The sequence below is a fragment of the Leuciscus leuciscus genome, assembly GCF_965113295.1.
Source record: "Leuciscus leuciscus genome assembly, chromosome: 10".
Taxonomy (NCBI): Eukaryota; Metazoa; Chordata; class Actinopteri; order Cypriniformes; family Leuciscidae; genus Leuciscus; species Leuciscus leuciscus.
In genome coordinates, this window is record NC_138734.1 from 6,061,335 (window position 1) to 6,085,377 (window position 24,043).

Below are 24,043 nucleotides of genomic sequence, written 5' to 3' on the forward strand. Positions count from 1 at the left end.
GGGCTCAGGAGCAGGTTGAGCACTGCTTTTGCATTGCAGTGGCAAACTTGTACAGGGTGTTAGTATGTTAGCCTACAGCTAGACACTTAGCAACAGACAATCAATCGAGTGCCTTATATTTACGTGCTTCGGAGTGTCACGGAAACACTGCACATTGTAAATAAACAGTAAATTCAGAGAATGATTGGAAAAATGTCAAATGCTGACAAGTTTTATTGCTACTATTATTACTATTCAGGATAAACTTGATAGTTAAGGTGGCTATATGTAATATAAGAATGCGCAATGCTTGAGCTTCATGTAAACATATCGCAAGCGGTGTTGGTCCAGTCAGTGACACAGCAAATACGCGAATAAGAACGTTGAACTAGGGTTTAGAAATATAGGAACGACAGCTTATGAATACTCAGGATTTATTGTTAACCCCAGGTGAATTATGATCAGTGTGAAATGTGTAGCAAGGATCCCGTTTACCTGGGGTTTACAATGACCCAGGGTTAACTATTTCAAGTATGGAAAGCCCTTTTGTGCCCTTAATAATAACATTTTACATGGCCGTTAAATTGAATCATTATTTGTGCAAACTACTGCCATATCGGCCTGCACAATAAATAAATAAATAAATAAATAAATAGAGTTGCATATCAAATTTAAATTACAGTTTTAACAAACTAATAAACTTAATGTGATGCATTTTTGCAAGTCATTCATAAACAAAGCTGGTAAGAAATAGGTAAGATTTCTGCACTCAAAATACCATGGCATAACTTATTTAAATAATCATATTTTTTAAATGCGTGTATTCAAATTGCTTAGAATCCACATAAAAAAACATTTCAGTTAAACATTGTGAATCAATTAGTTAAAATATGTGAGATTGAAACAAACTGGATTGATCCATTATAAATATATTAAAATGGTTATTGTGTATTTTAAAATCATTCAGTTTATTAGTACGGTTACAATAATATTACTTTCTTACTGGTTATATTTATGTACTGTATGAACACATATATCTCACATTATGTTTATTAGTTCATGTTAAAAACTTTGTAACCCAAATTGATGGAAATTTTATATGCAATTAAAATGCATAAATAATAAACTTCTCTCTATACTTTTTTCCCTCTTTTGAAAAGTCATAGAAATGCTATCGTGGACTTTTCCTTTTACTATTGAAGAAAATGGGAACACACAAATTATAATTTTACACAATTTCACTCAAGAAGTTTAACTTCTGCTTCTGAGAAGTTGAACCCTGGAAAAGTGAAAAGGGTCCATTGAGGTGCAATGCTGCAGAAATCTCAGCATGATGCCCACGTCTCCCCACAGTCACGTGACCAGAACTCATCCAACTGAACAATCTTCAGGGCCATAAACACAATTGGTGTTATGACAAATGAGATTAGAGCGCACAGACTACAGGTCACACTGACAGAAGAGGATTACGCTCCTTGCAGACAGACAGACGACAAAAGAACCTGGACACCCAATGACTTAATAACTGACTAATAATGTCTTCTACAAACAGACCCCATCTGCCCACAAAAAAAGGGCAAAAAAACAGAATTTACTAGTACTATATAATATATTTATTCCAGCAGACAACCACTGTTGGTGGCAAAGGTTTTTGGTCACTAAGATGTTTTTTCAAAGAAATTAATACTTTTTTCAGCAAGGATGCATTAAATTGATTCAAGTGACAAAATATTTCCATTTCAAACAAATGCTGTTCTTTTGAACTTTCTATTTAAAAAAAATCCAGAAAAATAAATAAATCACGCTTTACACAATCCCCCCCCTAGAATGAAGGATCATGTGACACTAAAGACTGGAGTAATGATGCTGAAAATTCAGCTTTGCATCACAGGAATAAATGACACACTAAAATCTAATCAAATAGAAATAAGTCATCTTAAATTGAAACAATTTATAACAATATTACCATTTTTACTGCATATATGATTAAATAAATGCAGCCTTGGTGATCAGAAGAGACTTTGAAAACATTAAAAAAGCGCATACAGTACATTACAATGGCCTTTTTTTACTCTTAAGATCATGAGATTGGGGGGGGGGGTGTGTGTACGGGGTGCTGAATTATCATAAAAAATAAGAGAATTGAAAAAAAAAACACCTTTCAAATTTGTGATGAAATATAACCAAGGCATTACCCATTTCAGCACTGCAGCATGAATTAAAAAAAGCCTTTAATAGGATAATCATGAATCTCTCCAAATATTCAGCCTGAGCTAGTATGTGGTAAACAGAAAACCTCTCTGTCATAGTACAAGGGGTCAGTGGCTGATTTAACATGTCTGGGCTTTAAAAAAGAAGAAAAAAAAAGGGTCAGAGGCTGAAATTTAGTGGTGACGAGTGAATAGCAGAATAAGCAGTCAGTCTCAACTCAACAACACACGCTAGTCACGCTGAAGCTAATCCTCCTGGAGCGCAGAAAACCCCTTCGAAGACTACATGGCTTCTATTCACACTGGTCTCTCGCTGACTTCAACACACACACACACACACACACACACACACACACACACACACACACACACACACACACACACACACACACACACACACACACACACACACACACACACACACACACACACACACACACACACACACACACACACACACACACACACACACACACACACACACACACACACACACACACACACACACACGCTGTACCATGAATCCAGTTTTCCTGCAGTCCTGAGGATGCACAGGCTGATCCCGCTCCAGCCTGCCCTTGTTAATGAGAGATCCCATCCAACACAACATCTTTATCCTCTCCAGTCACAACTCACAACAAACAGCTCTTAACCGCTCCACATCTTCAAAATGATGCTCATGTTGTTAGAAAGAAAAGAATCTGTTTACTAACAGGTTAGTGAAGACGTTGTGTGTCTCCACCTCAGAGATAAGGCAGCTTGCATCAAGTTCATTTTACCCATAATCCTTTAAGCTGACAGCAAATGACCTCTTTCCATCGTGATGGCAGGGCAGACATTTTTGGACTGGTCCAAGTCCAATCCCTGCACTGGACACCTTCACTTTCCCCTGATATTTAGGAAAACATCTGCACAGTTCCAGCAGATTTGCTCATGCTCACACAGAGGACAAAAGCTACCTTTCAAAAGTTTGAGGTTTTTCATGTAAGACTGCATTTATTTGGTCAAAATTACAGCAAATACTGTAATATTGCGAGAAATGATTACAATTTAAAATAACTTTTGTATTGTAATACATTTTAAAATGTAATTCATTCCTGTTATGCAAAGCTCAAAAAAAGGGGCAAGAATAAACCTGGTGTCCCTGATTCCTGTCCTTTTCGACAACAGCACTTGAACGCGACGAGCTCGTACTCGTAGGACATTTCCAACAGCATATGACTTCAACATAAACATCACTGCTAAAATAGCTCAGAAAAGTTAACACTGAGAAAAGCTTCATTCAAACACATGTACAGTACAGGCCAAAAGTTTGGAAACATTACTATTTATAATGTTTTTGAAAGAAGTTTCTTCTGCTCATCAAGCCTGCATTTATTTGATCAAAAATACAGAAAAAAAAGAAGTAATATTGTGATATATTATTACAATTTAAAATAATTGGTTTTCAATTTATTATACTTTAAATTATCATTTATTTCTGTGATGCAAAGCTGCATTTTCAGGATCATTACTCCAGTCTATCACATGATCCTTTAGAAATCATTCTAATATTCTGATTTATTATGAGTGTTGGAAACAGTTCTGCTGCTTAATATTTTTGATGAATAAAAGGTTAAAAAGAACTGCATTTATTCAAAATAAAAAAATATTTACTAATAATATAAATCTTCTTTACTATCACTTTTTATCAATCTAACACATCCTTGCTGAATAAAAGTATGGATTTATTAAAAAGATTACTGACCCCAAATTACTGACCAGTAGTGTATATTGTTGTTACAAAAGATTTCTGTTTTTAAAACATTTGCTTATTTTTTATTTTTATTTTTTACTTTTTATTCATAAAAAAGTATCCTAAAAAAGTATCACAGGTTATGAAAAAATATTAAGCAGCAGAACTGTTTCCAACTTTGATAATGAATCATCATATTAGAATGATTTCTAAAGGATCATGTGATAGACTGGAGTAATGATCCTGAAAATTCAGCTTTGCATCACAGAAATAAATTATAATTTAAAGTATAATTAATTGAAAACCAATTATTTTAAATTGTAATAATATATCACAATATTACATTTTTTTTTCTGTATTTTTGATCAAATAAATGCAGGGTTGATGAGCAGAAGAAACTTCTTTCAAAAACATAAAAAATAGTAATGTTTCCAAACTTTTGGCCTGTACTGTATAAGTGCTCTTTTAGCTTCCTAACGACCCAAAGTTAGTCCTTACTCCACCTGAGAAGAAACCTAAGAGCTGAAATGTGCTTTTAGGGATAGAAAACACACTCTCTAATACTGGAATGAAGAAACATGTCCTCATAACGGTGATTTGACCACCAGAGGGAGCCGTACACAGACCTCTTGATTCTGATGCGAGTCACTCTTTACCAATTATTGGATGCATTTTTCAGGGGTGTACAGACAGATGATGATCCGTCATGTACTAACAGACATAGCCACTAATTATCCAACAGAATTCACAGTAAACAACAAAACACTACATTTAATTTATCCCAGATCTTTCCCTCTCCTTCTCACTCTTCCCTTAGGTCAATTTACACTCCGTCATTGGTAAATCAACACTCAGGCCCTTCTGATGTTTCACGGTGGTCTCCTGGGACGATCTCACACAGACTGCTTTAATGAAACGACTGATCTGCTTCAGTCCCCTGATGAAACCGCACACCACAGATATTCATTTCATCCAGTACAGATGGGCATTTCACAAGCTCTTGAGAAACGCTGGGTTGAAAACGAGTGTTCGGCTGAGGAAGAGGTTATTCCCATCACACTGACATGGGTTTCATCTTCAGCAGCATACTTACACACTGCGGAGTGTGTGAATCTCATTAGCCTACTTCTGTTTCTGTCTCTCCCCCGTGCTTCATCTTCTATTTTAGTTCTGCTACCCACATTCACACAGACAAAAAAAAATTAAAAATCATGTACAAACCCGCTAGTGAAGAGAAACCGTTCTTAAACCAGCATTCAAAACACTACACACATCTGAACGCACAAGTGTTCGAGACAGAGACCTCAAACACCTCAAAACAATATACTTAAAGTAGGAGATGACCTTTTATAGATTGTTGGATAACTAGTTTAGTTGGATAACGATAAAGTCCTTCCAAGTGTTTTTGATTAGTAAATGAACAAAAATGTATAAGGGAAAATAATAGGCTAATGTATAGGATGATATATCATGTAGGTGTACTATGACATTTTTTGCACATCATGCTTTGGGGTCTTTGAGACCATAAACATCAAGAACGTAAAGTCAACTCCAACAGACCAGGACAAATATTATTTTATATTTGAAATATGACCTTTTAAAAAGGTTCAAGCCATTTTGGGGATTAATAAAAAGTTTAATTGCTAAATTACAATTAAAATCTGAGACGTGTGTTGATGCATTATAGGTTGGTATATATATTTTTTTTTTTATTTTTTTTTTTTATTGAGGACATGGGTATTATTAATATATCAGGATATTTTTATTTTAATCAATTTTTTTGTTTTTAAATGTATATTTATGTTTTTTTATTTCATCTTTATTTTATTTTTTATTTGTATTTATTTATTTATTTGCTGACTTTAAGTGTACCATAATAATATTATATATAATTATATATATATATATATATAAATAAATAAATAATTATATATATATATATATATATATATATATAAAATAAAAATATCCTGATATATTAATAATACCCATGTCCTCAATTACAAAAATAGATCTGATGGATCCAAAAAGATTCATATTTTTATTTTTAAAATGCATAAAAAAATGTTTTAGGAAAAGGGTTAGGATTGTGGTCAGTCGGTAGCATTACAGACTTAAAAAAATAGCTTTATACAAAACAATAGTATGCCTTCATGTTGGTAGCAATGTAAATGCATGTATCAGTTTTTTTTCAATCAATTTATCAATCAATTCAATCAATCAATTCATCATTAAAATATAAAACAAAAGCTCTCATTAACGTATCCTGTTAGTGACCATTTCTTTCCTCAATCACTCATCTCAGCGGATGCATGCATGTGCACAGACAGTCTGTCACCCGTGAATCCTGTGGTCCCACAGTCTGTCGCTGTCTGTCTGATTTCCTGTATCATTCATTCAATCTGCAGTCCCCCCCTGAGTACTGTATGTCTCTCCATCTGTCTGTCTGCATTGCTTTGTCTAAATCACTGTACAGACACAAAGACAGGGACGCAAGCACATGCAACTTCTCTGCTATGAACAGCTCCATGAAACATTCATATGAATCCAGTTATTACAGCTTCCCCATCCCCCATCATAAGAGTAAAATCCCCGCATCCCTCCGCTCCTGTAAATCCCTCCATAGCAAACATCTGTCTGCGCTGGTGGACACAGGGACATTAAACACCATCTAGACCTCTGCATGTGTGTCGTGAAAGACAATGTGTGTTAAATATTAGACAGGTAAAAAAAAAATCTGTATCTTAGACAGGACAAGTGAAACATGAACAAAAATGGCACACGTGGTTTAAGCTAAATTTTTCTGCATCGTCTCCATCTCTGAACTCACCTCTGTCCCTGCGGTATCCTGGTGTCGCTCATGCCTTCATCATTTTAGATTTTATTTGGAGTGTGAGCACACACTCATTTACACACACATACACACGTCGCCGATCTCAGCTAAGCCGTCTCTCTCGCTCTCTTTGTGACATACACACACACGCAGCTCCTCTCTCCTCGCACACACTCTCGTACTGACACCAACGCCGTTTTTCCTGCCGCTGTTCCTTGGTAACGGTGGAATCCGAGCCGCATCTCTCACACACACACACACACACACACACACACACACACACACACACACACACACACACACACACACACACACACACACACACACACACACACACCCCGCGCTTCTGCCCTCCTTCCCCTCCTATCCCGGTTCCCTCCTCCTTCTCCATCACCAGACTGGCCACTGAAATAAATATTTTAGCATGCAAATGTAGCGCGGTGTTGCTTTTCACTCCACTAACATTTGTGTCTTCCTACTGTTTGGCACACTGAAATATTTTACATTTATTCATTAAATGTGTTCATCTTTCAGTGCATTTTAGGTATAAAGAATTGAACACCCAACCTTGGTGCTCCTAGAGTCCTACAGTATCAGCTGTGCTACGGGAATACATGACAAACAAGAGATAATTTTTTTTTTTTTCAATGCTTAAACTCCAAGTCATGCAAGTTTCATTTGGTTAAAAAAAATAAATAAAAAAAATACCACTTTAAGAAGTTTAAATTCAGCTGTCAATTATGAAGTAAAAAAAAAATTACGTTTTCCTTACTCCTCAAGCATATGCGTGTATACACAACTTTCAAAGAATGTTTTTTTTATTTATTAATTTTTTAAATAAATATCATTAATTAATATTAGTTCATAAATATCATTCAGATTTTGGGAAGTTGCAACACATGACATTGTACAATCTGAAGTTCTGAACTAAATTTCCTTGTTATTAAATGGTCAAATTATCTAATATTTTAAGAGACATATTGACCTTGACAGTCATGAGGGTCACAGAGACAAAAATTCCCATTTTATGTTTTCTGCTTGTTGGATGCACCACATGACTTTATATTATTTTATTATTATTACATTAATATTGTTGATAATTGTCTTGACAACTTATTTTTCTAAGAAACAGTAAAAGATTGAACCAAACTACTTAAAATCTTCTTTTCATGAAGCCTTCATTATGATCAGTTATCAGTATAAAGTGAGTAGTGCCATCCTGATCTTTCTGATATTAAGCCCCACCAAAAAGTGTGAATTCAGAAATGAGAAACATGATCATAGAAGAGTTGTATTCAAGTTATTGCATGAATTAATTAAACTTACTATAAAGCTGAATAAATAAGAATATTTATTCATAATGACAATAATATCATAATATCTTTCTGAATATTTTTGACAGCATTACTTCCCAAAAATCATGTTCTATGCATCAAATTCAAAGCACTAACTACAAAGTAAATAAACAAGCATACTTGTCTTTAAGCTGGTCACAGTGGGTGAAATTGCTCACTCATTTGTGTGGTGTATTAATTGACGGGTCTCTCAGCAACTACTGACACCATTCTTCTGCTCCCATGAGACCAAACTCTTTGAGGCACTGCTAGGTAACTGGGTTACAAACGCAAACTTGAGCTGGTACATAGAGAATGTGAATAGAATAGAGGAATATTAATAACTGATAAACACTCTTCAACGGAGCACACATGACATCGGTTTATGGTCAAGTCAGCATTACGAAACCATTTCCAAAGGATTGTAAAAGCCATCCATTAAAGCATGCTAAAATGTTGTTAGCCGTCTGTAGGAATGCGTTAAAAGTTTACTAATTAAGGTCTTAAAAGTTCAGTGTCAGCTTTGATGACAAATCTGAGTCAGCTCAGGATTTTTCCATGCATTGACACAAGCCCTGTTAATGATAATCCAATACTGTCATTCTGATCACTGGCTGTGGGCAAGTCAAACAAAACACCCTAAAACTCATTGCAAAAGTGAGTACTGAGCACTTAAGGGATAGTTCTGTGTGTGTATGTATGAATTTATTTCTTCTGCTGAAAGAATATGGGTAACCAAACAGCTGATGGGCCACATTGACATTGAAAAATACTATGGAAATCAATGAGGCCCCATGAACTGTTTGGTTACTGACATTCTTCAAAATATATTTTTTTGTGTTCATCAAAAGAAAGATATTCATACAGGTTTGGAACAACTCGAGGGTGAGTGAATGCGGGTGAACTATCCCTTTAAAGTACTGATAGTTGAGCTACATCTGGTTTCCCAACAAAAAAGCTCTCATTAACTTTAATGATTATGACAACACTGCAAAAGTGATGTCCCAGAATACCATTATGGCCTGAAACATGCTCTAAAAAAAGTATGCAAAAACAGATGCTTGGCCAACACATTGAAAATGTTCAGTCTTGCTGTGCTTTACACCACAAGCGACAGATCCTGTCAAATACAGTCTCTATGACAATGTTTTTCTGACATCTAGTCATAAACACTTGCAGAGCAAGCTTCTCTTCAAACAGTTACTGTTGCACGACAAAACTTTCCATCAAGCTCTCAGTTTATGGTAATGAGAGCGTCATTTGTGGCAATGTTTAGATTGCAAAACGCACAAGGGCTGTCAAAATGGCTGAAAAACAAAATTCATATTTTATCCTTAAAAATTACTAATATTCAAATGATATTTAAATTTAAAAGGCATAATTTCAGTTGTAGGTGGAGAGGAGCTTTTGAGGAGCACAAGTGGGCGCAATGAGCAAAATATTAATGCACCGCATTAAATTGTTTATCAAAGCAACGAAATTACATAACTGTATGTACAAAAAAAGTGCATGACGTTTAAACTAACGTTTATAAATCAAATATAATTTTGTAAATTGCATAAACAATTACGAACAAAACAGCATCATGTATTTATACTTATACCATGGTCTGGGTGAATACTCGATTCTGATTGGCTGCAGGGTGTCCATTAAAAAGTGATAGAGGACACCTAGTGTAGATAGAGGACACCTAGTAAATAAACCGTCAGGCGTAACCAGGGAAACCAAGTTATTGTTTGTAAAAACTTTAGATCTCTATTGTAAAACTAATTAAAATATAAACGAATGTTTTAAAAATGTGTTATTTGGCAAGTGACCATGGTATAAGCGGGTTAATGCCCTTCGAGGTGTCCATTGTCAGGTATTAATGGACTTCGGCGGAGGCAACCATCCTCCGCTGCGCGTCGTACGGTTCACGCCTCGCCGTCGTCCATTAATACCTGACAATGGACACCTCGTCGGGCATTAACCCTTACATAGTTTAATACAAAGAGCCAAAGCGCAGATCACACAGAGTTTTAGCGTATAAAAATATGAGATGCAGTGGATTGGAAAAAAACCCCAAAAGTCTTGAGTCTCTGTCTTCTTACATCTGTCACATTCTCATCGTATCTCATGAACAACGAATAAGGCTGTCTGAAGCACACCTTAACAAACTACAGCTGGTCCAAAACGCAGCAGCTCGAGTTCTTACCAGAACCAGGAAGTATGACCATATTAGCTCTGTTCTGTCAAAACTACATTGGCTGCCTATTAAACATCGCATACATTTTAAAATATTGCTGATTACTTACAAAGCACTAAATGGTTTAGCTCCCCAGTGCTTGAGTGAGCTCTTAACGCATTATAGTCCTTCACGTCTATTGCAATCTCAAAATTCCGGCCAGTTAATAATACCTAGAATATCAAAATCGACTGCTGGCGGTAGATCCTTCTCCTATTTAGCACCAAAACTTTGGAACAGTCTTCCTACCATTGTCCGGGAAGCAGACACACTCTGTCAGTTCAAAGCCAGATTAAAGACACATCTCTTTGACCTAGCATTCACATAATACATTATAGACTTCTATAATTCAATGTTAGGCTGCATAGATTAGGTCAGCCGGAACCGGGAACACTTCCCATAAATTCTGATGTACTCGTTACATCATGAGAAGAATGGCATCTACGCTAATTTTAGTGTCTGTGTTTATCTCGAGGTTTTCCCGCAGCCTGCCGGATCCAGGCCGTATCCAGATCTGATGAAGGACCTTCACCTGGACCCGATGACAACGCAGTGCTGAAGTGCCAACTAGTCTCTCCCTATGGAAGATCCCTTTACCACTCTACAGATAAGGCGTTGTCAGGAAATTTCGTTTCGCGTTCCTACCCGAAGTGACAAAATAAAATAAAATTCTCGATCAAAATTCATAAGGAAAGCCCAGTACTTTGTTTAGGCTTGGTCTGTAGGGAATTCCAAACCTGCGCACATATATTCAAACGCACATAACTATAGAACCAAAAATACGCATGTGAACGCCATCAGCGTTTCTCACAGGTTCGCGTTTAAAGTCTGTGTAGAGAGAATGGTGTCGTCTTAGCGGCCCCTAATTTAATAACAAATGATCATTGCGACGGAAGCAAATCAATCAAAAATAACTTTAGCTTGAAAATAACTTTATTAAAGAACCGCTATAAAGCCAAAACAATCTCTGTTACCTTAAATTATACGCTTGTCTCTGTAAAGCTGCTTTGAAATAATCTACATTGTTAAAAGCGCTATATAAATGAAGATGACTTGACTTGACACCTACAATTCGAATGCACCGATTTTGCATTAAAATGTGGATTTTTATTTCAAATTTGATGAATATTTCAAATTTTACATTTTAATTTGACAGCCCTGAAACGTCCTGTACGTCTTATGAAATGTGGAACTGACCTAGTTGCTTTCACCTACATCAAGGAATATCCATGGAACCTTTCCATTGCACAAAAGTGGAAAGTTTTATAGTGGAAAAGGGTTCTTTACATTCTTAAAAATAAAGGCTCCAAATTGTTTTCTGCAGCAATGCCAAACAAAAAATCTTTCAGTGAACAGTTTTTAAAAGAACCATATTTCTTTACAAAAAAAAAAAAAAAAAAAAAAAATCTAAAGAACCCTTTTTTTCCACTAAAAACATTTTGTGCAATGGAAAGGTTCTTCATGAAACCATCTATTGGCGAGGGGAGCACTGCAACCAATGAAGGATTTTTCCTAGAATTGATGGTACTGGTGGAATAAGCGTTCAGTAAAACCAATTCCAGATAGGAATCCAACAAGTGAAAGCAAAGAACATTGAGGCAAGAGAACAACAGTAGATTGAGTGCATTACGTATGAATTAAATTACGATTAAAGAGGACAGGGAGCTCTCTGATTAACCCACTGCTTACATAACCACTCAGGATTTTATCTGCTAAAACGGTCCATCAGACAGCAAAGAACATTAGAAACGGGACAGCAGAGGGACAGGATGATAATAATCATCCCAGGCACAAGAAAATCCCCATGTACACTCTGCAAAAAAAAAAACATACTGATATTTACAAGTCATTCACTTTCTGAATTACTCTAGAAGCAACTGATCGCACAAAACTACTAAAAAGTAATAGGATAAGGGATGAGACGTTTTGAAACACATCCAGTTGGCTGAAATAGCTCTACTAGACATTCTGAAATAACGTTCAAGCTCACCTTAAACCTTGAACCATCAAAGAATCTGATGTTTTACCAAATCAATAATTCAACACTCATAAATAATGAGAAGAAATCAATGAATAAATAACCACATTTTGGATTAAATGGAGATTTTCCTGAACGGATCAGTCAAAAACAACACTAACCTTAAATATGCCTGACTGAACGGTGATCTTCATGTATCAGCAAAGTAAACAACATTGAAGATCAACCTCAAACTGTGCTGATCTCCATTTTCAATCTCACCTGTGCTCTCTTCCTCCTCTCGTGCACGTTATCCAGGTGAAAAGATCTTCTTTTACTTGCTCTGGAGGGTCCATCCAGGCATCTTTCAAAGTCATGCTGTCTAAGGACCCTTGAGGTCTCTAATGCTCCAGAACTTCCAGGCGAGGAGTGCTTATTCCTCTTCTTGCGTCCCGGTTTGGCTAAATCCTGTCTGTGGTGCTCAGGGCCCTCGATCGCCTTGGGTTCAGGGGATTCCAGGTCCCTGGGTCTCCTAAACAGGCTGTGTATAGACAGAAACACCAGGGTGCACAGGACATACATGGTGGTGCTGACTAATAGCGTCACGAACGGGTCCGCCAACACGTTCAGTCAGAGACAGAGATGGAGTAACCTGTAAAAGACATTCCGGCTGATCTCGTTTCAGGGTCAGTGCCGGCACAGAACACTATCTTCTGGTTGAAGTTACAGTCGTGATATCAGCTCTACTGCGCTGTGCATGTGTAATGGTGAGCCTTTCTGTCAAATTGAAGTCCAAAAAGAAGGACAAATCCAAACAACCAGTTTTGGAATAAAGTTCCCCAATAATAGTTGCCTTTTGCTTCTTTTCTCGCCAGTTCTTTGTTGTATTCACAAGGAAAATTCCTTCTACATGGTAAGACTGCTCAGTACATGTTATTCCGATGCCTCAGAGCTTCTTCTAATGCTCATTTAGACAGATAATCTGTCCGTGATCTGATAGGCAAATGAGATGGCCTCTCACATCTCCCAATCTCGCCCGAGAGAGGATGAGGGAGGGCCGACTAATGCACACCTGCTTTTAAAGCCCACAAAGCCATTTTAACCTACCTGGGCAAATCTATAAAGACACACCCTGATAAACAAGCTCATGTTAGCCAATGCAAACACACGCATACTTGCGGAATAATAGATGAGTAGATGGTTTGCTAACCAGGAAAGGCTTTTGAATGTTTGGGTCCTTATCTTTCACATCTCTATGCCTCTTGGAGAACTTCCAAAGGTAACCTTGATAACACAACTGGTGTATTCCACAGAAATCAGATCGACTGAGTAATCATTAAATTCTTCATCCAAACAGATGCATAATCGCCATTGGCACAAGCTGATATCCAACAAATCTTCACCTCCTCTTGCGTCACTAATGGTTTTATGTTTTGTTTTTTAATGGTTCACAGGTCAGACCACTCCTTCTGTTATCTTTATCCCAGTTTGTGGTTCATAAGTATGGGCAAACTCCAAGCGGTCACAGCCCGGCTGCTCCTGCGTTGCTGGTGAAGTGAAGTCCCACACCTCTGCTGAGAGAGAAAATGCATTTCACTCTTTCTCCCTCCCTTTTCCCATGGTGTCCATCTGTCACTACAGTACATGAGAGCTAAGCGTCTCTTAGCCGATGATGTAACGACTGTGTTTGTATCTATGCAAAAAAAAAGGAAAATCAACTCAAAAATTTAAATGCACCTCTGAGAATAATAAAGAAGCTGGTCCCTGATTGGTTGTTGCCATGGTGAGATGACCTAGTTGAACTGCGTCTTACAAACTTGCCATCATGTTTCTGCTGTGCGACAATGAATAGAAAATAACATGGAAATGGACGACCAAAAAGAATGGCTCACAGTGAAAACTGACAGTGTCAATATTGAAGGCTGAATTTTGATTTGTGGTCATAACGGATCACTGCAGCTTTGTGGTAAAACTTCAGGGAAAAATAAACTGTCACTTTCACTGTGTGAGTGCGGACTAACAAAAGACCTTCTGGTTCATTACCCTTTTTAGGGGCCTATCACATAGGCTACTATAGAGTCAGACCAAGGACAAACAACAAGAATGCCTGTTCTAACCAAATTAACCAATACAGTAGTTACAGATCAACAAACTAAAAAGAACATTTGATTTAAAAAATGTATGTGAAAAAAATCATTTCACTGCAAACAAATGCAGTATTTTAATAGAGCAATAAGTGACATCGGTCTGTGATCAAATCAAATCTGTCTGTGATCAAAGTCAAACCAATGAAAGGAACAATCAGATCAGGGTAGGGTAGATCAGAACAAGATAGGACTGCAATATACTTCAGTGAAAAAAAAAAAAAAAAAGAATATGGCTCCACTAGAACCATATCTCATAAGTGTTGACAAAGCATGAAACAGGTCACTGAGAGGCCACCTTACTTCACCAAACAAATGCAATACAATGCAAATGGTAACTATATGCGGCGTCTTCCATATCACTATATTACAATTCCATTAGAAATTATATAAGAATTAGTTCACAATCAATATATTAACATATCTATGCAGAGTTAGATTACCAAAAATCTAAAAGTTGTTTTTTCCCAGAAGAATTTGAGATTTTCACTCAAATATTATTACATATACAATCTATTTATTTAAAAATTTGTCATGTTGTGATTCAACTTTCCAAGATTCCAAATGCAAACTACTTTTTAAAGGATTTTTTCGTTCACTGGTGTTATGCGTGTTGTTATGTGATATGTGAGCTTAGCTGATAAAAAGCAATAAACATGAAATTATATGATAGGTCAATGAACAAAAAGCCTCAAGCGCTGCTATGACTCAGCATAAAATAAAACAATACAAATCCAATAAAGTAGATATCAGTGTAAGGCCATAAAAACAAACATCTTGATAAGTCTCAACAATGTTGTTCCAAACATGTATGAATTTTCCTTCCTTCGTCCATTTCTTTTTTCTTTAGTCTTTCCATTCATTGCAATTGCATGGCGAAGTAAGGCCGGTGCAGTTTCAGAATATCTCCTTTTGAGTTCCAAGTAAATCATAAGGGTTTGGAAAATCATGATGGCAACAAATATTATATTTAGATAACGAAATATCAAGAAGTGCAAGACCTTTCCTCAGAACTAACTTTTCTTTGGAGTCATTTTTGCATAGACATTGAACCAACTGATGCTGTATAAGGACAGTTCTCCTCAAGTTCATGTCTAGATCATCACATAAACAATTAACTAATTGACAACTAGAAAGTGTCAACATTTCTGTTTTTATTTTGAACAATACATTTTTTTTTTTCATTTAAAACCTAATCATTTTTTGTGAAAAGTTTTTCTAATAAAAAGGTATGCTTGTGTTATATTTTTTAAATAAATGCAAGTTGGTTAAATATTTTATTATCAAATGCAATGATATTATATATGCAATGCATTTTAAGTGACCCGAATACTTTTTGGTGCAATTGTAGATCTAGCTCCAAAGAAAACATGAAAGACAAATATTTGCACAAAACTTTCAGTGGAATCTCACTGTTAACTTGATCCATCAATGAATTATAAAGTGTGTGTGCAGGTGCTGTGCAAACACCCAGGTATGCGACTTCAAGTTAAGAGGCTACGCCGAACACGACCACCTCGGTTAAGCAGCTTAGAACAGAAATATTTCAGCAAAGTGAGCAGTGGGATTAGGAAAAGCTGACAGATGCCACCACTCTCATTCAAGCCCTTCACAATTAATGCAAAGAGACATTGAGTTCAGAAAGAGAAAGTCAGCACTGTACAACCTCTCAGAGTGTCTCGTCTCCACACAGCGATGAATTTAGCATTGCTGACACAATGGCCTCAGTGCGTGCTATTTCAGGAGCAAATTACAGAGTAACAGAAAAGGGTGGGAAACCTCAAAATTACAGGGTTAATGTCAACCAATGTATGATGCAATACCTCAACTTTTATCTTCTTGTCGGAGAAACAGCTTGAATGCATACGTTTTCAAGGAACTAGTTTCTTTGGAGGATACTGGTCTTGGCAGCACAGGTCAGAAAAGGCAGGATAAGTGTAAACTATGAAAAGTCAAACAGTGGAAACACAGGTTTTACCCAACCTACTGCCAATGAGCATTGACCTCATGAGTGAGTCAGAGTCTCCGCCGAGGCATACAGGCATATATGTACGTGCATGTGGTGAGCCAGACATGTTCTGGGTGTCTGACATCTGTTGCACACATTGCGTTTTACAGAAGCACCCAGTAAAGTTTACTTCTGCCCAGGGACTGCCAGAGAATAAGAAAGAAAAAAAGAAAGAAAAAAAAAATAGCTCTTAACAGAGCAACACGTATTTTAGGCTGTTAAAACTCAAATGCCCAAAAATAAGAACATCATTCTTTTATGTTTTAGAGTCGACCAACAAAACAGGTTCTTTCACTCACCCCAAAGAATGTTTAAGTGAACAGTTATTAAAACAACCATTGTTTGTTAGTGTGAAGAACATTTTATAATCTAAAGAACCTATTTCCAGTATAAAGAACCGTTTGTTCATTGAAAAAGTTCCATGGATGTTACAGGTTCTTCATGGAACCATCAATGCCAATAAAGGACATCTGTAGCCACACAAAAAAGCTTTGCATGTTTCTTTGGCCTATTGAAGATACATGCCCATAAATGCTGAGAGACCATGGAGCACAGCGCCATCTGTTGGTCTGAGCTGGTTTCCTGGATAGATGACAGTGATTCATTGCAATTATGTAACATGAAGTCTTCCTTGTATTGCCAGTATACAGAGGGGTGTGACAGGGTGTCTCAGGAAGTTATGTTGTTTACACAGTTGAACTAATGTATAATTAGGGAAAGGAAAATAGTACTATGTAACATAGGATATTCCTTAATTATATGACTAACCAAAAATTAAGGTGATACCACGAGTGATGTCACTCATTACTTTCTTAAAAACTGTCATTTTAAATGCAGCATCATGCAGTAATAACTGGTAGTCGACTTCAAGCGATGACAGCAGCGTCCCAAAGAATGATGTGTTATTCTCAATCTAAAAGTAAACAATTTTAAACAACATTTTTATCATTTGTCTTATTATTATGCATTGCATGCCATTTTAAGCCCATATTAATAGAATATGCATGGAATGCATGGAATATAAAATTTGTGATGCACAAAAAGTGAACAGCAAAAAAAGCTTTTAAAAAAATCATCTCACACTTTCTGATGAATTACTTTCTTTCCATTTGTAATGAGTAGATATGCCTTTTAAAATCATTTTGATACAGACTGACAATAAATCATTCAGACTGAGAAAAACCAATTCAAATGAACGGTTCACTCATAAATCAGACACACTCAGGCTTCTGAGCATGATTCACTCTACACAACAGCAGTATTGGAATTACCTTGGTCAGCTTGGTTTGCTGGAGGAAAACAAGACATGACAGGCATTCATTTTGACAGCAAACAAGTTACAGTGTGTTTGTTCGCCACCTCATCACAACAACCACACACACACACACAGGACTCTTGGAAGAAAAGTGTCAGTGCCATAGTTTGTTCTCACTGACTCCTCACTAAGGAATGTACTTAAGGGCATATTCGGGAATGATAGAATACAAACTGGACAAAGCAGCCCAACACGTCTACACACTCAGTATCACACCCCATCAAACGGAAAAACCTACGGATTATAACTGACAAAGCGTTGTCTGCAATGCATTGTAATGGCAGTTACGCATTTCTAGCAACTAGCATAGATAGTTTTTTTGGTGTCTGAATTATGCATCTTGCTTCATGGTGAAAAAACTACTCATGGTGCAAAACAGTGAAAAAACATTCAATTTTTGTTACAATGTGCTCATTTTTTGACATTAAAAGCAATTATTAATTTTTTTAATAACACACAAGCTATATTCAGTCTACTGAAACCGCATATATGGAAGGTTGTTCCCACCATAGAATAAAACAAATATAGTATATAAAAGGTAATTGCGGCAATCCTGACTTCTCTCAGAATTCCGAGTTTACACTTTTCGCAATTCTGTTTTTTGTTGTTGTTTTTTCTGCTATGGAATAAAAATAAAACAAAAAAGGTATTTGTGACTATCTTACAAATCTGATTACAATTCTGACGTTTCTCAGTTTTTTTCCCCCCTCAGAATTTCAAGCTAATATCTTGCAATTGTAGGTCTATGATTATATCTTTAAATTTTTCTTTTAAAGTTAATAGTTAAAGTGGGGTCAGATTATGAGTGCAGAAGTTACATTTTGGTCTGTTGCTCACAAAAAGCTATTGCATGGCTTCAGAAGACACCATGGTTAACATGAGGGTGAGTAAATGTCGGAACTGTCCAACAGACATAAACTGGATAGTTTTTACAAACAGAACACACTGTCCAGAACAGCATTCAAAGTCGACTTGATCAAGTTCAATCAACAACTTGAGCCACTATCTAAAAGACAGCACAGGCTACATCTGTAAGATGTCTGCTAAAGATCTGTTAATCTGGAAAGCATCTGCTGGGTAAAAACATCTGATAAACGTCTTAGAAAAGGCAGTTTTGTTCTAAATCTTAAACATCTTAAAGACATCTTCAACATGTCTATATGACATCTAACAGGAAACGTCAGAGAACAAACACTCGAAAAAAGGTGCCTACATCTTGCAGATGTCAATGCAGACATCAAATAGACATCTCCAAGATGTACTTGTGCTATCGGCGAATGCAGCAGTGTAAACCTCTCACGGCGTTTTTCATAAGCCTGTCTAAACTGATTCAACTGATATGACTTTTCCAAACTGACATGATGACTAGTTCAGTTGAAATTTGTACCGGGCACACCCGGACTTTGATACACCCAAAATACAAACCGTAATTTTCCAGTTAAAACAGTTGTTTGATTAAAACACAGTGTAGTTTATAATTGAAGGCTTAGGCACGTATAGAGGTAACGTTAGGCTATAATAACAGTCTAGACTAGAGAAGATACAGCCGCTCTTTCGACAAAACGCAAGCCGATATCTTGATTTTGAACCGAGAAACGGGATGTTTAGTTTATGATTCAGGATGTTCTGCAACTTATATTTACTTTATTAAATGAGTTTGCCTGACTGACTGACAGTACTGGCGAAAATATTGTGTATAACCGTGACAGTTGTATTTCTTACACGTGTTTTATAAAGTCGCCAATGTTTTCACCACATAGCGCTTTAATATACCTCATAACATTAAAGTATGAAGCATGTGCGGAATATAAGTGAAAGAATGTGCTTACGTCTCAGGCCAGCTGCACGCCAATCTCCTTCCTCCGCCCGGTTTCCTCCTTAAGTCGCTTCCTTCAAGTTGTATTCCACTCTTTTACCCACTTGTTGAAAAAGCAGTGTTCAGTCTCGCGGTCTGAAGAGCTGAAAGTTTAGTAGTGTCCCGTGAAGTGAAGATAAACACGCCTGAGTGAAACATGCAGCACGAGACGCGCGCGCACAGCTGACTGCAGTGACGCAAACGCTCGCTCCTCCTGTTCATGTAGGAAAAATGACCGCGTTTCCAGGCCACCGTTCAGTCCTCATTAACTCAAACTCTCAGTCAGCCCTCCTGATGTTAAAAAGACTTGCAATAATATACACTACTACAAGAACTGCCACTGTAGGTAGGAAAAATGTCTTTTATTTATAAGCTACAAGTAAAATATGTTCAAAGATGTTAGCATTTTACACACGTGTGGATACATTTTAAAGAAGCATATTGCTTGACATCGTTTTTAATACAGCTTGTGCTTTTACATCTGCTTTAAGATTATAGACAATGCATGGAGTCTTTAACAGCCCCTGCATGATGCTGTAAAGTGTAGGCCTATAGTTGTTCAGCAGTCACTTAACAAACCCAGGATTGTCCCTCAGATTCCCGCCTTTACATATTTCCTGCCTCTGGTCATGTGGAGCAAGAAAGGAACAATGAAAAAAATCCTCATTCTTCCTGTGCTCTTCCTGTCAGTGAGTATGTCTCAGTCTGTGTCTGACTTGGACAAGGGATTTCCAGGAGCATTTAGAGCTGTTTTACTAGTTCACTTTTTTATTTTTTATTTTATTTTACATCGCCTATCACATAGCCCCACATAGCCTATCCGGGTTTTATCAGTTTAAATTCACAGCACCCTCCCAAGACAAAATCTTTACGGGTTGGCCCTCTCTCCTGGGACCAAAAAGTAAGCTACACTGCAAGAGTAGTTAGTTGGTCCCGTCACAGGGCTCAGGCAATCTTGCTTCTGTATAAAAATAGACCAGCTAGCCTATTACATACAATCAACCTAATTCCTGCCCATTCGTCTTCTAACCTCTTACAAAGAAATGAGGGCTGTGTGAGACGCAAATGAAGGATTCTCAACAAATACAAATTAAAAGTATGCAGTAACTTTCCATTTATAGATTCTTTTGGTGTCCATTCACCTCACCATGAACTGACCTGGAAACACTAAAAAATCATTCATAATTGATTAGTACTCATAGTACATATCAAAGCACACGGAAATCTCAGTGGGGTATTTTCACCATGTGACTTTCACAAGTCTTTTGAGAGAGAGACCATAACAAATTTGTTCAGCTTTCTGAAAATTCAAGAAAGCATGAAAATCCCAATGTAGCACAACATTACTTTGTAACACCACAGCTTATACAATGTTAATATATATATGTAATATCACTAGACAGAAATCAATGGGATAATGTTAATGGGATAGTCTAATAAAAAGTGACAATTCCGCCATTATTTACTAACCCAAACAGTGTTGGTGACCATTGACTTCTATTGTATGTAAAAACAAAACAAAAAGGAAAAAATCAAACAAACACTGATTTCCATTTCTCAAAATATTTTAATGTTTTAATACATCCAAATATTTTAAACTTGCCTACTTTAATGTTCCACAGAAGAAGAAAAAAGTCAAACACGTTTGGAACGACATGAGGCTGAGTAAATGATGCCAGGAATTTCAACATTATACATTCAACATATATATTTTGACTAGAAATAACTGTACAAGGTCATTGTGTAAATGTGTGTACAAGAGCTTGTGTACAGAGGGAATCCGCTAAGGCAATAACAGACAGGATGTTGGAATAAATGCAGAGCAGCAGGCAGTCTTGGAGTTAGAGCAGCATGTACTGTGGAACATAGTCAAGATTACTTTCCATTACACAGGGAGTTCAGCTGACCCTAATGGCCCTTCAGTCCTAAACATCTATCATAGTCCTTAAAGGGAAGTAAAAGGTGATGTGTGTCATTTTCCCATGTTGAAATACTGCTACAGGTGAGCAAACAGGTTCATTCCACTGACAAATGTGAACACTGTGGAGCTTTCAAAACATTACTGCCTCAACCAATGGTGGGACTTTGAGGCGGGGCTATTCGTTTATCTGTCCGATGGCAGTTAGGAGGAGAGTTTAAGTAATGTTGGTGGGTGTGGCAAGGAGTGCGGGGCCGAGAGCCGTGGGAACTTGCACTGTCGTCATTCGCGACCGGTGTGGCGCTCAATAGCACTCGCACCAACGGCCTTGCTCCGTTCCCACGGCTCTAGGCCCCGCTCTGCTTGCCACAGGGGGTTATTCCAGAAAGCAGGTTATGTCACATACCCGGGTATGTTTACTGATAAATAAACATATAACTTCAACTCTTGGTTTCAAAAACAGAGGTAACTTTCAGGATTAGTTTACTTAAGAGGTATTCAATACCTAATTGATGAGGCATGACAGATTTCACACAATAGTATATCATATGGTCTTTTTTTATTTATTATATCATAAAGCAATGTTTATTATGAACTTTATTCTCTGTTTTATTTTATTACTCTAATTTTACTGTTTTATTCTCATCTCACACATTGTGGATCTGCATTCAAAAGGTTTTCTATATAATGTAATTCTATAATATAAAAATATAAAAAAAATACATATACATATAAAAAATACATATGGGACAAATTTGGAAGCAAAATGACTAAACATAACAAATTCATACAGCCATATTATCTTTGCAAGCACTGTTTTTTGTTCAATCAGTCTTTCTTTTTTAATTCATAAATTTAGCATCAATTAAACAATATAATTCTTGTTTACAGTTACAAAAACACTGAATAAAGATTAGAACATGATCATAAAAAAATGATTGCAGAACCGCTCACCTCTGCAGACTGATTTAGGTGTTGGTAGTGTTGCATAATTCACAGTCCGAGGACGTGAACAGCTACTATTAGACGTCACATGCCTACGGTAATAACAACATGGCGTGAACGCAGCATAAAGCGTGCTTCTTCTTAGCATCCATTTCCTTGGTGACTTTGATACATTTATTTGTGATTTCCTTGGTGAACATACTTTGATTTGACTGAACTTACATGAACCGATAACCGAATAAGAAAGGTGAGGGTTAATCAACCCGAGAGTTCTGGGTTTATATGACAGTAAGTTTACCCTTCTTTCTGGAATACTCCCCAGAAGCTCACTTCACCTTCATATAATAATATAATACAGTAGTGTGGTTATAAAAATGTAATATGTTTCAACTCTCGTGAACCTCTACGCAAATGGAAGTGCTTCAGATATCATGTATCGGCTTCAATATGTTTAAAATGCCTCAAAACCTTTGTCTTATGATGAGGTTACTAGAAGAACCATTAAGAGCCCTTGGAGTTATTGCAAAAACGTATGGGTTCCTCAGGGAACTGTCCTTTTTTGAAAAGGTACCTACCTAGAGGTTCTCCAAAGGGTTCTACCAGAGTCTTGAAAACATGTTTGGCATGACCTGGTTGAAAAGCGTGTGTGGGAATTTCACCAACACACTAATACAGAAAGCATGACAAGGGTTGTATGCACTGGGCTTTTCTTCAGGCTTTCTACCCTATCTCTACTCTCCTCTGTCCTTACCCTCTTCTTTTTTCTCACTTGTCTTCAGTTTTGCTCGGGTCTTCCTGCACCCCCTCTGCAGGACTGACCTCCACGGAGAGGATCTCCTCTCCCTCAATGCGGGGAGTCATGCGGATGATCATGGTGCTGTCAGTGGTCTCTGATACCATGTCATCATCATCTGGCACGTGAGGCCGGGGAACGGGCGAACGTCGGTGCATGGGGGAGGGAGGGGGCACTGGACCTGTGGAGGTCATGCCGGAAGTGGATGGCTGAGAGAGAAAGAGAGGATAGACAAAAGTAGTAAGAGGCATGACTGGTCAAATATCAACAAACTTGGCTGTACCAATAATTTATTTTTGTAATGACAGTAGATTAAAATTATTCAAAGTGGCTTTTTAGCCAGGGGTGGAGGGTTATGGGAAATAAAGATGACTAAGGATGTTTCCGGCTTCTATATTGTACACAAGCTTGATTTATTGTGTTCCAAAATTGTTGCTTTCTCTGTGCTGCTGCAAGGGGGCACTATAGCGTGCATTAGCATAAAACATCTTCTTCTACAGTAGGGTAACCAGACTTTCCCATCTTTCCTGGGGACAGTCCTGGATGGCATGGAAATCACATACTTCCCTACTATATAGTAGGCGAAAAAACGTACGTGACAAAAGAAGTATGTCTGAATTCACAGTACTCTTAAAGGTGAACTAAGTAACTTTTTTACCTTAACCGAACAGCTTCGGAGTCATTGGAATAGTTATATGACTTTTTTCGGGTTGAATGGTGGTCGTCTCGCACCCCCCAAGCGCCTGTGAGCCGAAAAACCACCCTTGCAACTTTGGGCCGGTGGGCACGCATC

At 37.2% G+C, this 24,043-nt stretch overlaps 2 protein-coding genes and 1 long non-coding RNA gene across 3 annotated transcripts in view; 1 reads left to right on the plus strand and 2 right to left on the minus strand.

Moving 5' to 3' along the window:
* Positions 1–19,786, minus strand: part of kifc3 (kinesin family member C3) — a 45,981-nt gene extending 26,195 nt beyond the window's left edge. Inside the window, exon 1 of the mRNA XM_082182166.1 lies at positions 19,569–19,786. The gene's annotated coding sequence lies outside the window, so the exon portion shown is untranslated. The remainder of the gene's footprint in view (positions 1–19,568) is intronic.
* Positions 16,662–18,493, plus strand: LOC309507861. The gene is made up of 2 exons (XR_014209255.1): positions 16,662–18,235; positions 18,278–18,493. It is a non-coding gene; the product is annotated as an uncharacterized lncRNA (long non-coding RNA).
* A 1,373-nt stretch (positions 19,787–21,159) lies between the features above and the next one.
* cngb1a (cyclic nucleotide gated channel subunit beta 1a) overlaps positions 21,160–24,043 on the minus strand; it is a 37,476-nt gene continuing 34,592 nt past the window's right edge. The window contains exon 34 of the mRNA XM_082182674.1: positions 21,160–23,459. Within this exon, the coding sequence (XP_082038800.1) occupies positions 23,223–23,459 (237 nt within the window). The 3' untranslated portion in view covers positions 21,160–23,222. The remainder of the gene's footprint in view (positions 23,460–24,043) is intronic.